The sequence below is a fragment of the Desmodus rotundus genome, chromosome 3 (genome assembly GCF_022682495.2).
Source record: "Desmodus rotundus isolate HL8 chromosome 3, HLdesRot8A.1, whole genome shotgun sequence".
Classification (NCBI taxonomy): domain Eukaryota; kingdom Metazoa; phylum Chordata; class Mammalia; order Chiroptera; family Phyllostomidae; genus Desmodus; species Desmodus rotundus.
This window is the reverse complement of record NC_071389.1, coordinates 135,699,458-135,713,546: the sequence shown is the minus strand read 5'-3', so window position 1 is coordinate 135,713,546 and position 14,089 is coordinate 135,699,458. Positions and strand designations below refer to the sequence as shown.

At 37.1% G+C, this 14,089-nt stretch overlaps 1 protein-coding gene across 1 annotated transcript in view; it reads left to right on the top strand.

The window, feature by feature from the left end:
* The window catches only part of TRHDE (thyrotropin releasing hormone degrading enzyme), a 372,616-nt gene that overhangs the window by 201,094 nt on the left and 157,433 nt on the right, over window positions 1-14,089 (top strand). Inside the window, exon 5 of the mRNA XM_024576381.3 lies at window positions 431-544. Within this exon, the coding sequence (XP_024432149.2) occupies window positions 431-544 (114 nt within the window). The remainder of the gene's footprint in view (window positions 1-430; window positions 545-14,089) is intronic.

Below are 14,089 nucleotides of genomic sequence, written 5' to 3'. Positions count from 1 at the left end.
CTTGGAGGCATTTTCAGAAGACATCTACCAACCCTAATTTTCATCCGTCATTCTTGGTTTGTTCCTGGTGGGACCACAAGACACAAGTCTTTTCCTCTACTACATTCTAGGTCTTCAACTCTTTGAAGACAGCCAAGATCAGTTTTTTTCTCGAGTCCTTTCTTCTGCAGGGTAAATTTTGTGTGTGTGTGTGTGCTTTGATTATTTTATCTTTGCTCTTCTCTTTGTATACATTTATAAAAAAAGCTAGTCTTATCCAAGTAGTAGGTGAATGAGTTAATAGTCTTACCACAACTCATTTTAAGATCCCCAGATCAATTGAAGAGTGAACTGTAGTTATGATAATCATAGTTTAATACATTTAATTTCAGATAAAATTATTCTGGGGTAGATTTGATCTGATCGGATGCCCATTCATTTGTCAATGCAGTGGTTTGGTGACCTCGTGACCCCGGTATGGTGGGAAGATGTGTGGCTGAAGGAAGGCTTTGCCCACTACTTCGAATTTGTTGGTACAGACTACCTCTACCCCGGCTGGAACATGGTGAGTGCACTTTTCTTTAACTGTTGACAACCCCCAGTGAAAGGTTGCTCTGGGGTTACACTGGGGTTTCCTTCTTAATCACTAAAAGTAACTTAAAATGCATATTGATGCAGGAAAAAATTACATGTCCAGTAACATTGCCCAATAAAATAAACAGAATTTTAAATTTGTATTTTGTAATTTGTAATTTGTCATTTGGTTTATACACTAAAATAGTATTCCCAAAGGTATCTCTTTAAATTATTAGAACTAAAGAGTTTGATTTGTTATAAACTGATTTCGAAATGCTACAACTTTTCTAAATAGAAATATTTGAGATTTATTGCAGTATTTCATAACAAAGACAAACTATCCCTTACGTGGAGATTGTAACAGTAATTAGTAAGTGTTATTTTAAGTGTGGGGGGCATTTCAGTATATAGAAAAATGAGAACGTAATAGTACTTCAGTGTAATGAAACCCAGAAATAAGCTAACCTTGTTTATGCACCACTGTTGCAGATACGCTTTGGGAATAAATGCGCTCATCTTCAGGTCTGATGGCCAGGTCACCTGCCAAGAGGAGTGCATTTCCCTGATTCTGATACAATACTTTTATCTTTGAAATTGGGTGTTTCTTATGTTTCCCTCCCCCCACTTCATTGATTTTTGAGGACTAGAATGAGGAAAATGCAAGGTAATTTACAGTAGTCTTCTTTCATATAAGTTTTCAAATATTGCCTTCCCTAGGGCATTTGTTTCTATCTGAGTGGGCGATTTCACTGTCACACGGTGTGAGCTCTGCCCCTCAGGGGAGCAGACAGTCTCACCCGCTGGCTCAGGGCCGCAGTGTCACAGTGGTGCCAGCTGATAGCGGCTCGTGTGCCGGTTCCGCAAGCCGTGCGCACTGCTCCCACCCTCTGGGAACACGCCTGTACGTCTGACCCTGAAGTAGGGTTTGCTGTCCCTTGAACAGTGACGTGCTACAGCATCCCAGAAACAAAATGGAAGGAGGGTGTGATTTTCATGTGTCTTTAATATAAGTTTTTAAAGTTTTATATAACATGGTCATTCATCAGCAGTGACCATGTCACTACTAAATGGAACCCAGGACATACGTTGGTTTGCAACTCAAACTTTAGATTTATTTTGTGTTACTGTGCGAAAGTTGTGGAAGGTCAAATTTTACCTTTGGAGTATCATCATAGGTGATAATACCCAGGTTACGAAAAAGTAGCTTTACAGTTCTGAGTACATGAAACATAGTTTATTCTTGTATTATTTATTCTTGTGTTACATATTTTTCCATAGGAACAACCTACTTTTGCCCATCCCTGTGTATTCATTATATGACACTCTTTTTGATGTGTAAATTATTAGTAGTAAGTAATCGTCTAATTATGTGTCATGATTACAAGTATTACTTGAAGAACATTTGAGCCCTGGTGAGATATGAAGACGTCTGTAAGTCACGAGATAACTTCTGCCAGGTCCTGCTGAGTAACACATGTGATCTGACCTACCTCCCAGAAAACAGGGTACAATGGTATATAGTATGTTGTTATGTTCTAATTATGTTCATGCAGTTTTGTCCATATTTTATAAAGGCGACATGGTTCATTTGCACAAATGTAGGAGACAATTTTACTGAGCCTTATGTATCTATGATACAGTTAAGATCTTACTTGAACTGTTTTATCATGGTATTGAAATTAATTAAAAATGCCTTTAAAGAATTTTGAAGAAAAATCACTAATATGATATAATATTAATTATTATAAGTATTTTTCACAAATGTAAAATTTGAAACTTAAATGTTTAAGAATATTTGAACATTTCCAAAACCAACTTTTGGTTTTTGGATGACTTCCTGCCAACTTTCTTTAAAATTTAATATTCATAATGCTGTGGATTATTGCTGATTTATAATTTCATTACGTTTTAATGTGAAAACATATTCTTATTACAAATGACATGTTACTCACATAGGTAAGCTTTATTTCCCACTCATTCAGCCACCTATGATAAAATCCTTTCTATTCGTCATTGTGAAAAATGCTCCTTGGATTAAAAAGTAATCAAAAGAATTATATATGGGGTGAAAACTGACAGCTTTCAATGATGAAACCATTAGTAGGACAATATATCCTAAGTTTCAATATCCTTATACTAGATTTTTTCTTTGAATAATTTTTTTTTATTTTCCTGTATCATTTTTACCAGTTAAGTTATAAATGTATGCCTTCTAGAGAACATTTTTTGTAAATGGTATTAAATATGAGCAATCTGAGACTTTGTTCTTAGTAGAACACAAATCATCCACTGGAAGTATAAAAATCTTAGTGTGGTAAAATGTAAGATTTTATTTTTTGAAATCCACATTTTATAATTAAGAAGTGGTAATTAATATTAGCATGAGTACAGTGACAGAGAAGGCTCACCCTATCAAACTAGGATATGAAGATTAAACTCCATCACAATTAATTAGGCAATAGGGAGGGGAAACAGGTCTTCTTATGATGTCTCTTTATGTTCAGATTGTAAAGATTGTTCTGATCTTTGATCGCCTTTGCTTTCTAGTAGCTTTCTCTAATTAGTGTGTAGAGTACCTCAGTAGACTCAACTTATAAAGCTTGTAAGCAGAAACTCTAAGTAAATTGCTCTTCTGTATATCCGTACTATCTCCTTTGCCAACAAAATTTTAACAATAAGTTACCCATATAAATAAAAGAGGGTATTAAGTGATGTTAAGGCTGTGCCAGCACTATTTTTCCTAATGGCATCAGCAAAAGGGTGAAAGAAATACTAGGAAGGACAAGAGCGATGGCTGTGTCAGCAGTGACTAATGCTACTGTGATATGCACAAAAGCTTATCTAGGGAGCATGACTTGAACTTCACTAAGTCTTAGCCTGGAATTGGAAATCCAGGAGTCAGGCTCGTGTCAGGAGTTAAGAAACGCAGGAAGCTGACTTCTTTTGCCTCTAATCTCAAAAACGGTGCTTTTATCATTTTTAGACACCAAGGCTCAAGCACCGACATACCATTTCAATTTGTTAGGGAGATTGCTAGTACAACCTACTTTCAGTGGAATAGCAGTAAAGACGCCCAGAATTGCACAGTATTGTTAAGGATGATCTCATACTGACTTAGGCCAGCGTGCTTGTTTAGGCTGCTTAACTATTGGCAAAATCTTAGGTTCTGTATATGCGTGTGTGTGTGTTTTCAGAGCCAGTTTCTGATACAGAAGTAATCGGTTTTTTCCTTTAGGAACACTATATGGAAAAAAAAAACCCTATTACAATAGTTTTGTTCCCCAATGAACAGATCAATTTTATCAGTTTGTAGATGGGGGCCTTTACAGGTAGTGTGGTGTAAGGTCAGGGGAGTGGATTGGAGAGAAGAAATTCAGATTCCAGGGAAGGCATTGCACTTCTCTGACTCATCCTTATCATTTGAAAAATAGGAGGATTGTACAGAGTTAGCAAGCTCACATACTTTTGGTGAAGATAAAATAACTTGCAACGTCTTTGAAATGTATGAACCACTACACAAGTGTGAGCAAGCATCGTGAACCTAGAAAATGAATGCTCTGTGAGAAAGGTGCATTGATTTTAAGGATAGATGCTCTAATATTGCCAACCCCAGTAGTCTATTTTGACATTCGAGACTTATAGCAATTTTATATAGATTACAAAATAATTACTACAATCTTTGTATCTAGATGCAGTCTCATCAAATCAATTCTTATTTATATTGGCAATGTAGCCTATTCTATAAGAACATAGGTTTTGTATAATGTTTCATTCATCGAAATAAGGGTCAAGTTCATCAGAAGCAACTTCTTCAGCTCAGGGCTCAGGATACATTTCATAGGGTAAGTAGGCATTTTCCTTGATGTTATTTTGTCAAAGCTATTAGAGACATTATTGGATGGTTCAAGTTATAGTATGCTATTAATGGCAGTCATGTTAAATCTTACTGTGTTTCTCTAAAAAAGAAAAGGAGACTTATGAAACAGTTACTATTCTTTAATAATTCTTGATCACTTTTACTATGAAAAAGTCTATGATAAAGTTTTTTCTAATTTCTTTTTTAAAAGGTTTTATTTATTTATTTTTAGAGGGGAAGGGAGAGAGAAAGAGAGGGAGAGAAACATCAATGTGTGGTTGCCTCTCATGCGCCTCCTGCTGGGGGACCTGGCCCTCAACCCAGGCATGTGCCCTGATTGGGAATCGAACCAGCCACCCTTTAGTTTGCTGGCTGGTGCTCAATCCACTGAACCACACCAACCAGATTTATATAAACTTTTAATACAGGAAAAGAATATGTAGCAAAATAATACTGTGAAGAATTCCTTACTTTACCGACCTGGTACTGATGCAGGTAAAATCATATCCCTTGTGCACAGTGCCTAGGTTTTCATCATAATTTGTATCTATATTATAGGTGTGTCCTTTGGTTTCCTGAATATAGCATTGTAAGGACGTGCTGCTATAATGAGAATTACTAACCATGAGTGTGTGTTCTTTTATTAAATCAATTGGGATGCTATGGAGTTTCATACAGCAATAACTTTATGTACCAATAAAGTCTACAGACTGGGAATTCTCCCTAAATTTTTATGAGGACACATACCTGGGCATAAAGATGCCTATTAATGAACAATCATGCAACTAAATTTGATTATGCTAAATACTCAGGATATCTCAAAGCGTATTACCCCAAATCTTGATGAATGTCCTCAGTTTTCTCTAGCACGGGCAGGACCAAAATGGTAAAAATGAGTTCTGTCATTAGACGAGGCATCGTTTTAAAAACTCTCCAACAACAATCACCTGCAAAATTTTACAGGCGTTGCAATGCAATTATCTTTACTTTTTAAATTATTTTCTTTTTATTCAAAGAGAAGTTGAGAAAATCATTGGTAAAATGCAATAGAAACTGCAGTTTTCCTATTTGAGGGCAATATGTTCCAAGACCCACAGTGGGTACCTGAAACCATGGATAGTACCAAACCCTATACAGACTATGTTTTTTTCTATACACACATACCCACGATAAAGTTGAGTTTATAAATTAGGCACAGTGAGTGATTAACAACAATACTATTGATGTAATAGAACAATTATAGCAATATACTGTAATAAAAGTTGTGTGAACGTGGTCTCTCTCTCTCTCTGATAATGGATCGAATAACTGAGCCGGCTACCGAGTGATTGAGGTGGGCGGTGTGTACATGTGGATGCTCTGAGCAGAGGGATGATTCACATCCCTGCTGGGACCAAATGGACGTTGCAAGATTCCATCATGCTACTAGATGCATGCAATTTAAAACTTGTGAACTGTGTATTTCTGGAACTTTGTGTTTAGTATTGTGGGACCATAATTGATTGCACATAACTGAAACCTTGTAGAAATTAAACCATGGATAAGGTGGAATACAGTGTAAGGTTTATTGAGTTCAGTGGGGTTTTTTTACATTTGACATGTAAAGATATACTGCTTAATCATTCTAAATAAAAAATAAATACTCTACTATTCAGAAAACTAGAGAAAAAAATCTGGGTTTTAGTAAATATTTTGCATCTTTAGCTGTTCATTTCTGAAGCCCATCTTGATTTAATGTTTAGGGGGAAAATGCTTTCATGTGCCTTTCAAAGTTAGTTAATGTATGTTTCAGTAATAGTTGGTGTATTGGTATTATTGCTTATAATTCATTGGTATCAAGGTATATTTGTTCAGCTGAGCCATGGGGTCAGAAAAAGATATTTTGGGAATTAAATATTCATTTTAGAGTCTTACTTTATAAATACTGAATATGAAATAAATTATGTATATGTACATGGTTTTTCATATAGTTGTATTTGTTTATTATGATAAAAATCCACATATAATATTTTACTCATAAGTTTTCAGTAAATTAGAAGGTGACCCAATTGTTTTCAATTGGCAGGTTATGTTTTATTCTCAAATGACTGACACGTATTGAGCATAAAACATTTAAAGCCTTCTTATGACTAGTCCCAAGAGTCTGTGGTGTCTTTGATCCTGTTCAGTAGCTTAAAAGTGACATTTACTTTGAAAGACAAGAAGGAAGGTAGGAGTGCCTGCTTGGGTCTCCTGGGAGTAACAGTCTTCAGCGTGGGCATCTCTGTGCTTTCCCTCCCTCTTCCCTCCCTTACCCCACTACAAGGTTGTTTTTTTTCCTGCTAAAAACATAGACTTTTTTTTTTAAAGAGTAGAAAAATACTTTTTCTCACTTAAGAGGAACTGGGGAGTGGTAGCTTTGTCTTCTGGGAGAAAGGGTTGCTTTTTCCTTAATGTAAATGGTCAGAGTAATTTTAGGCATTGGTAGAAAATAGATCTATATAAAGACAGAGACAGTACACAGAGGAAGAAAGAGCTGGAATGAGGGCAGCAGCTGATGCATTAAAGGACAGAGTCTGGCCTGTCATAGCTGAAGTCTGAGGACCCGTAGGAGGAGTTCTGTTGTGCATACTCCCAGTGCTTTGAAGATGAGGTTGATACTCAAACAGTGTACAAATCACTGTCTTCCCAGAAGGATTTTAGTGTTAAGAAGCAAGCCAGAGACTTGGATTCTAACTGATAGTGACTGAAGAGATATTAAGAATTTCTAGCAAGGAATAACAGTTAAAACAGGAACTATACCCGTTACACTAACATGTTAAAATGCCTCTCACTAAGTCTGCTGTAATAACAACAAATTATGTTTACATTTTCTCTCATTTGTGCTTGTTACATAATATCTCAGAGCTGTGCTGGTAGCTCCATTAAGAGCACCTGTTAAGAAGAACAGATAAGGTCAGATAATCATCTGTTAATTGTTGAAGTACATTAATTGATTTAGAACTTTGATAGCACAAAATACATTTTTGAGGATAAAAATGCAACTGAAGGATAGATAATACATTCAAACTTTTGTTTACACTCTTAATTGTACAAGAATGAAGACTTTGGCTTCACAGCTCTTTGGGAAATGGAAACTTTTGAAGAGCTTAAATGTTATCAAGGTGTGTTATATCTCATACAATGTAAATCTGCTTCATTTACTGTTTTAAATGGAAGACTAGCTTTTATTAAATAAAATATCTTTAGAAGGGGAAGAAAAAACAAACATAAATCATTAGTATTCATATATTTCACATATATTTCCATACATTCAGGTGTGTGTCTGTGTCTGGAAGTTTTCTATGTCATACTATCTTACTTGTTTTTTCTACATGATTTAAAAGAAATTTACAACAAAGATGCAAATTGGAATTTCATGTATGTTCTTAAGGGTGATTTCTTTTTTGTACTACAACCATTTTAATATAATTATACATATCTGCCAAATCCAGGAAAAAAGGTTTATGCCTATATAACTTTTCCAGTTAACATCTGGAAGCACAAACAGCGATGATCTCAGTTTATAAATCCATCAGGGTCAGAGTCATTGACGAATGTCTCTTTCCTGCAGGCTGACCAACCATAAATACAGATGAATTCCTGTCCTTTCGTGTCCCTGCCCTCACTCCACTAGCACAGATGCGTTTCGTTGTCAAGCTTCAGGGCAGCTCACCTCCAGCCAAAGATAATCTTTGTAGATAAGCACTCAGTTGCTCTGAGTTTTGCTTATAATCGTAACCTATTTAATCATGGAAGAACCCCTGCAGAGGTGGAGTTCAAGGTGGCAACAATTTTGAAGTCCAGCACAGATTAAAAACCACGGATGTGCCATTTATGTAAGAGACACTGATTATCTCTTAAAGTGCATATCGACTCCTCATGGACATTATTTTTAAAATAAAGTAGTGCCTCTAGGACTATCGGTCACACAATTTACACACAGCCCTGAAAAGGTTTCCAGTGCCAGCTCACAGTTGTCCATGAGACGTGAGTGACCTTAAGACTGTCCATTCCTAAAATTTGACCAGGGATTGGCTAAAACATTGGAACACCTCTGCCTAAGAAGGCTGTGTCCTGCTTTCCCTCACAATTTAGTTTTGTTTCTTTTTCTTTTTTTTTTTTTTTCCACTGTTGAATTCTACCAAACATTTTATTTATTTTATTTATTTTTTTTATTTTTATTTTTTTTTATTGTTATTCAATTACAGTTGTATGCCTTTTCTCCCCATCCCTCCACCCCACCCCAGCTGAACCCACCTCCCTCCCCCCTCTCCACCCTCCCCCTTGGTTTTGTCCATGTGTCCTTTATAGTAGTTCCTGTAATCCCCTCTACCCACTGTCCCCGCCCCCACCCCCCACCCCCGCCCTGGCTATTGTTAGATTGTTCTTAACTTCAATGTCTCTGGTTATATTTTGTTTCCTTTTTTCTTCTATTGCTTATGTTCCAGCTAAAGGTGAGATCATATGGTATTTGTCCCTCACTTCCTGGCTTGTTTCACTTAGCATAATGCTCTCCAGTTTCATCCATGCTGTTGCAAAGGGTATAAGCTCCTTCTTTCTCTCTGCTGCGTAGAATTCCATTGTGTAAATATACCATAGTTTTTGGATCCACTCGTTTGCTGATGGGCACTTCGGTTGCTTCCAGTACTTGGCTATTGTAAATTGTGCTGCTATGAACATTGGGGTGCACAGATTCTTTTGGATTGGTGTTTCAGTGTTCTTAGGGTATAATCCCAGCAGCGGAATTACTGGGTCAAAGGGCAGTTCCATTTTTAGTTTTCTGAGGAAATTCCATACTGTTTTCCACAGTGGCCTCACCAGTCTGCATTCCCACCAACAGTGCACAAGGGTTCCCTTTTCTCCACATCCTCTCCAACATTTGTTTGTGGATTTGTTTATGTTGGCCATTCTGACTGGTGTGAGATGATACCTCATTGTGGTTTTAATTTGCATCTCTCTGATGGCTAGTGATGCTGAGCATCTTTTCATATGTCTCTGGGCCCTCTGTATGTCTTCCTTGGAGAAGTGTCTGTTCAAGTCCTTTGCCCATTTTTTAATTGGGTTGTTTGTCTTCCTGGAGTGGAGTCGTGTGAGTTCTTTATATATTTTGGAGATCAGGCCCTTGTCTGAGGTATCATTGGCAAATATGTTTTCCCATACTGTTGGTTCTCTTTGTAATTTGGTGCTGTTTTCTTTAGCCCTGCAGAAGCTTTTTATTTTGATGAGGTCCCATTTGTTTATTCTTTCCTTTATGTCCCTTGCTTTAGGGGATGTGTCTGTGAGGATGTTGCTGCGTGGAATGTCTGAGATTTTCCTGCCAATGTTTTCCTCAAGGACTTTTATGGTGTTACGGCTTATATTTAAGTCTTTTATCCATCTTGAGTTTATTTTTGTGTATGGCGTAAGTTGGTGATCGAGTTTCATTTTTTTGCACGTAGCTGTCCAGATCTCCCAACACCATCTGTTGAAGAGACTGTTTTTGCTCCATTTTATGCTCCTGCCTCCTTTGTCAAATATTAATTGATCGTATAGATTTGAGTTTATTTCTGGGCTCTCTATTCTGTTCCATTGGTCTATGTGCCTGTTTTTATGCCAGTACCAGGCTGTTTTGATTACAGTGGCCTTGTAATACAGTTTGATATCGGGTATTGTGATCCCTCCTGCTTTGTTCTTCTTTCTCAAAATTGCTGCTGCTATTCGAGGTCGTTTATGGTTCCATATGAATTTCTGCAATGTTTGTTCTATATCTGTGAAATATATCATGGGTACTCTAATAGGGATTGCATGGAATCTATAAATTGCTTTGGGTAGTATGGCCATTTTGATGATGTTAATTCTTCCAATCCATGAACATGGTACATGCTTCCATTTGTTTGTATCTTCCTTAATTTCTTTCTTCAGTGTTGTGTAGTTTTCTGAGTACAGGTCTTTTACCTCCTTGGTTAGGTTTATTCCTAGGTACTTTATTTTTCTTGTTGCTATATCAAATGGGATTTTTTTCCTGATTTCTGTTTCTGCAGTTTCGTTGTTGGTGTACAGGAATGCCTTTGATTTCTGGGTATTGACTCTGTATCCAGCTGTTTTGCCAAATTCATTTATTAGGTCGAGTAGTTTTTGAGTGGAGTCTATAGGGTTTTCCATGTACACTATCATGTCGTCTGCAAACAGTGACAGTTTCATTTCCTCCTTTCCAATTTGGATGCCTTTTATTGCTTTTTCTTGTCTGATTGCTGTGGCTAGGACTTCCAATACTATGTTGAATAGGAGTGGTGAGAGAGGGCATCCTTGTCTAGTTCCTGATCTTAGTGGGAAAGCTCTAAGTTTTTGTCCATTGAGTGTGATGTTGGCTGTAGGTCTCTCATATATGGCCTTAATTATGTTGAGGACTGCTCCCTTTATTCCCACTTTGCTGAGTGTTTTTATCAGAAATGGATGCTGTATCTTATGGAACGCTTTTTCCGCATCTATTGATATGATCATGTGATTTTTGTCTTTGCTGTTGTTGATGTGATGTATTATGTTTATTGATTTGCGAATATTGTACCATCCTTGCATCCCTGGGATGAATCCCACTTGGTCATGGTGGATGATCTTTTTAATATATTGCTGGATGCGGTTTGCTAATATTTTGTTGAGAATTTTAGCGTCTATGTTCATCAGCGATATTGGCCTGAAGTTTTCTTTCTTCGTTGTGTCTTTATCTGGTTTTGGGATTAGGATGATGTTGGCTTCATAAAAAGAGTTTGGGAGTCTTCCATCAGTTTGGATTTTTTCGAATAGTCTGTGAAGGATAGGGGTTAGTTCTTCCTTAAATGCTTTGTAGAAATCTCCTGTGAAGCCATCTGGTCCAGGGCTTTTGTGTGATGGGAGTTTCTTGATGACTGCTTCAATTTCCTTTGCTGATATTGGTCTGTTCAGGTTTTCTGCTTCTTCTTCATTCAGTTTTGGAAGATTATATTTTTCTAGAAATGTGTCCATTTCATCTAGGTTTTCAAATTTCTTAGCATACAGGTCTTCATAGTAATTTCTTACGATCCTTTGTATTTCTGTGGTATCAGTTGTAATCTCTCCACTTTCATTTCTAATTCTGTTTATTTGGATCCTCTCTCTTTTTTTCTTGATGAGCCTACTTAAAGGCTTGTCGATTTTGTTTATCTTTTCAAAGAACCAGCTCCTGGATTCATTGATCCTTACAATTGTGCTTTTAGTCTCTATGTCATTTAGTTCTGCTCTGATCTTGGTTATTTCCTTCCTTCTGCTTGCTCTGGGCTGTCTTTGTTGTTGTTCCTCCAGTTCTTGTAGGCATAGGGTTAGGTTGTTTGTTTGAACTGTTTCTAACTTCTTAAGGTAGGCCTGTATTGCTATGAACTTCCCTCTCAGGACTGCCTTTGCTGTGTCCCATAGGTTTTGGGTTATTGTGAGTTCGTTTTCATGTTTTGTTTCTTTTTCATCATGGCTGGGTGCACATGGCTAGAATGCCTTTGATCACTTTGAGAATCAGGAAAAGCGGTGGTCTAAACCCATGACAGGGCCTTACGTGATTGGTTTGTCCATTTCAGATTGCTGGTTGGTGGGCCCTTTAAGAACCTTCCTTTTTCCTTCTGTGTTTCCTGGAACATTGATCAGAAGATGAGTCTGAGCATCATCCCCTCTAACTCTTTTAACTCATACCTCACTATAACAGGAATGTCCTGCCAAGTATATTTAAAAATCTCCCACAACCTGACATTTCCATGAGGATGTCTGATCTTTATGATCCAGGCAGTCAGCGTTGAAGTTAATCTTCCAGGAGGCAGTTTGGTCTTCATAACCCAAGCAATCAGTGGTTGAGTTAAAACCCAAGCTTGAAGCTCCATATCCCACAGTGGAAAGAGAGGCTCGGGGCTGACTGAGATGGCTGGTAACTGCATTGGTCCCCATGGGGCTGAGTGTAGCCGCTGCTCCAGGAAGCTGGTGATGCATAGGGGTCAAATAAGAGCACGGGCCATGCTCCCAAAGTCCGTGCTCTGTTGCTGTTGCTGTTGGTGGCTCTTAGCTATTCGATTGTTAAACCATACCCCGGTAGCCCACCAAGGGGTGCAGCGAGTCCATAACCGAAGTGGTCAGACTCAGTCCATTGACTGCGTAAGGCGGTTGCTTCAGATAAGACATCATGCTAATGTTGTTAGGAGGCACAGAGCCAGCCCAAATTGAGGGGGATACAGCTGGAAGGTCTCACTTTGCCAGTGGTGGGCAGATTCAGGGTCCTTGGTGGGTGGATTTGCAGTGGTGGAAGGAAGGGCAAAGCAAACAAGCAAACAAGCAAACAGAGGTGTTGGTTAGAAAGCAGCAGCTCTTCCATGTTCCACCACTAACTTAAAAATACAAGGATTTTTTAACAATGCAAAAGATGTGAAGTGTTTTAGATTTTGTATATTTTAAACTTAAAGATAAAAGTAAATAAGCATTCCCTTTGGAATAAAATGTTTTTTCCAAAAACTGTGTTCAGGTTTGTAAGATGTCAAGGTCTTTCAGCATTTCTTTAGGAATTTCAAAAGCAACCAATAAATTGACAAGATTAAACATTTTGTGGGAAAAAAACCAAAACTGAACTTGGAGCCTAACAATAATGTAAGGTCATCCTTTTTTATATCAAGAAATATTGCAGGGGAAATTAACCCATTTATTTTTTCCTTTTCAAGTGAGAGAATTTTGTAAGCAAAATTATTTCAACTTGTTAACATTGTCAGATGTCACTTGATAAACCAAAATGTTGATAAGGCCTAAAATTTATAGCAAATGATGCAATATTCTATATATATATACATGTATATATATGTGTATATATATGTGCATATGTGTATATGTGTGTGTATATATATATGTAATTGGCAATAGCAGATCATACCTTTGTTTAATCTGTCCCTTTTACCACCCCTGGTAAAAATGTTAACTTCCTAGATTATATGAATTGTTCAACATCTAATATTATTCAGCCTCTTTCCAAATATGTTTACAAGAATTTGCTTTGCGAAACCTCTAACACAAACACAACCAAAAGTGAAAGCTGGGACTAAACTGGCAAACCAGAGAATAATTTATTAGTTTTCTAATTATTAATCATCCTTAATCATGCTACTATATGTTTTAAAAGACATTAGAACACAGCTCATTTCTAAGGAAGGAGTTACTGTCTCAGTCCATAACACTTAATGGGACTTTTTTTTCTTTTCATCAAGGTTACTTTAACATTGTTCACATGTTACTAGACAAGAATGTCAAAAATGAAAATAGTGAGTTCAAGTTCTACAAAGGAAAAATGCAAGAGTTTCCTGTGAAGACAAAGCAGAGAGAGAGAGAGAGAGGGAGAGAGAAGATAATATGAAGTCGATAACAATTCTGCCTCAATCACTCTAGTAACACTTGAAATAATAAAGACTCAAATAGCATTTACTATTTGTCATTAAGCACTTGACAGATATTTATTCTCTGTGAAATAGAGTAAGACATTTTGTTAGGTAGCTTGAGAGTACACTAGTTTATTACCATTTTTCTTGAGCTCCAGCAGTATAGTAATGGCTGGGACACCATGCAGTCCACCACTCAGGTACCTCTTCTCAACCATGAATTCAAAAAGATAATTTTGGGTAGAACATGTTTTGACACTAAGTTGAACTA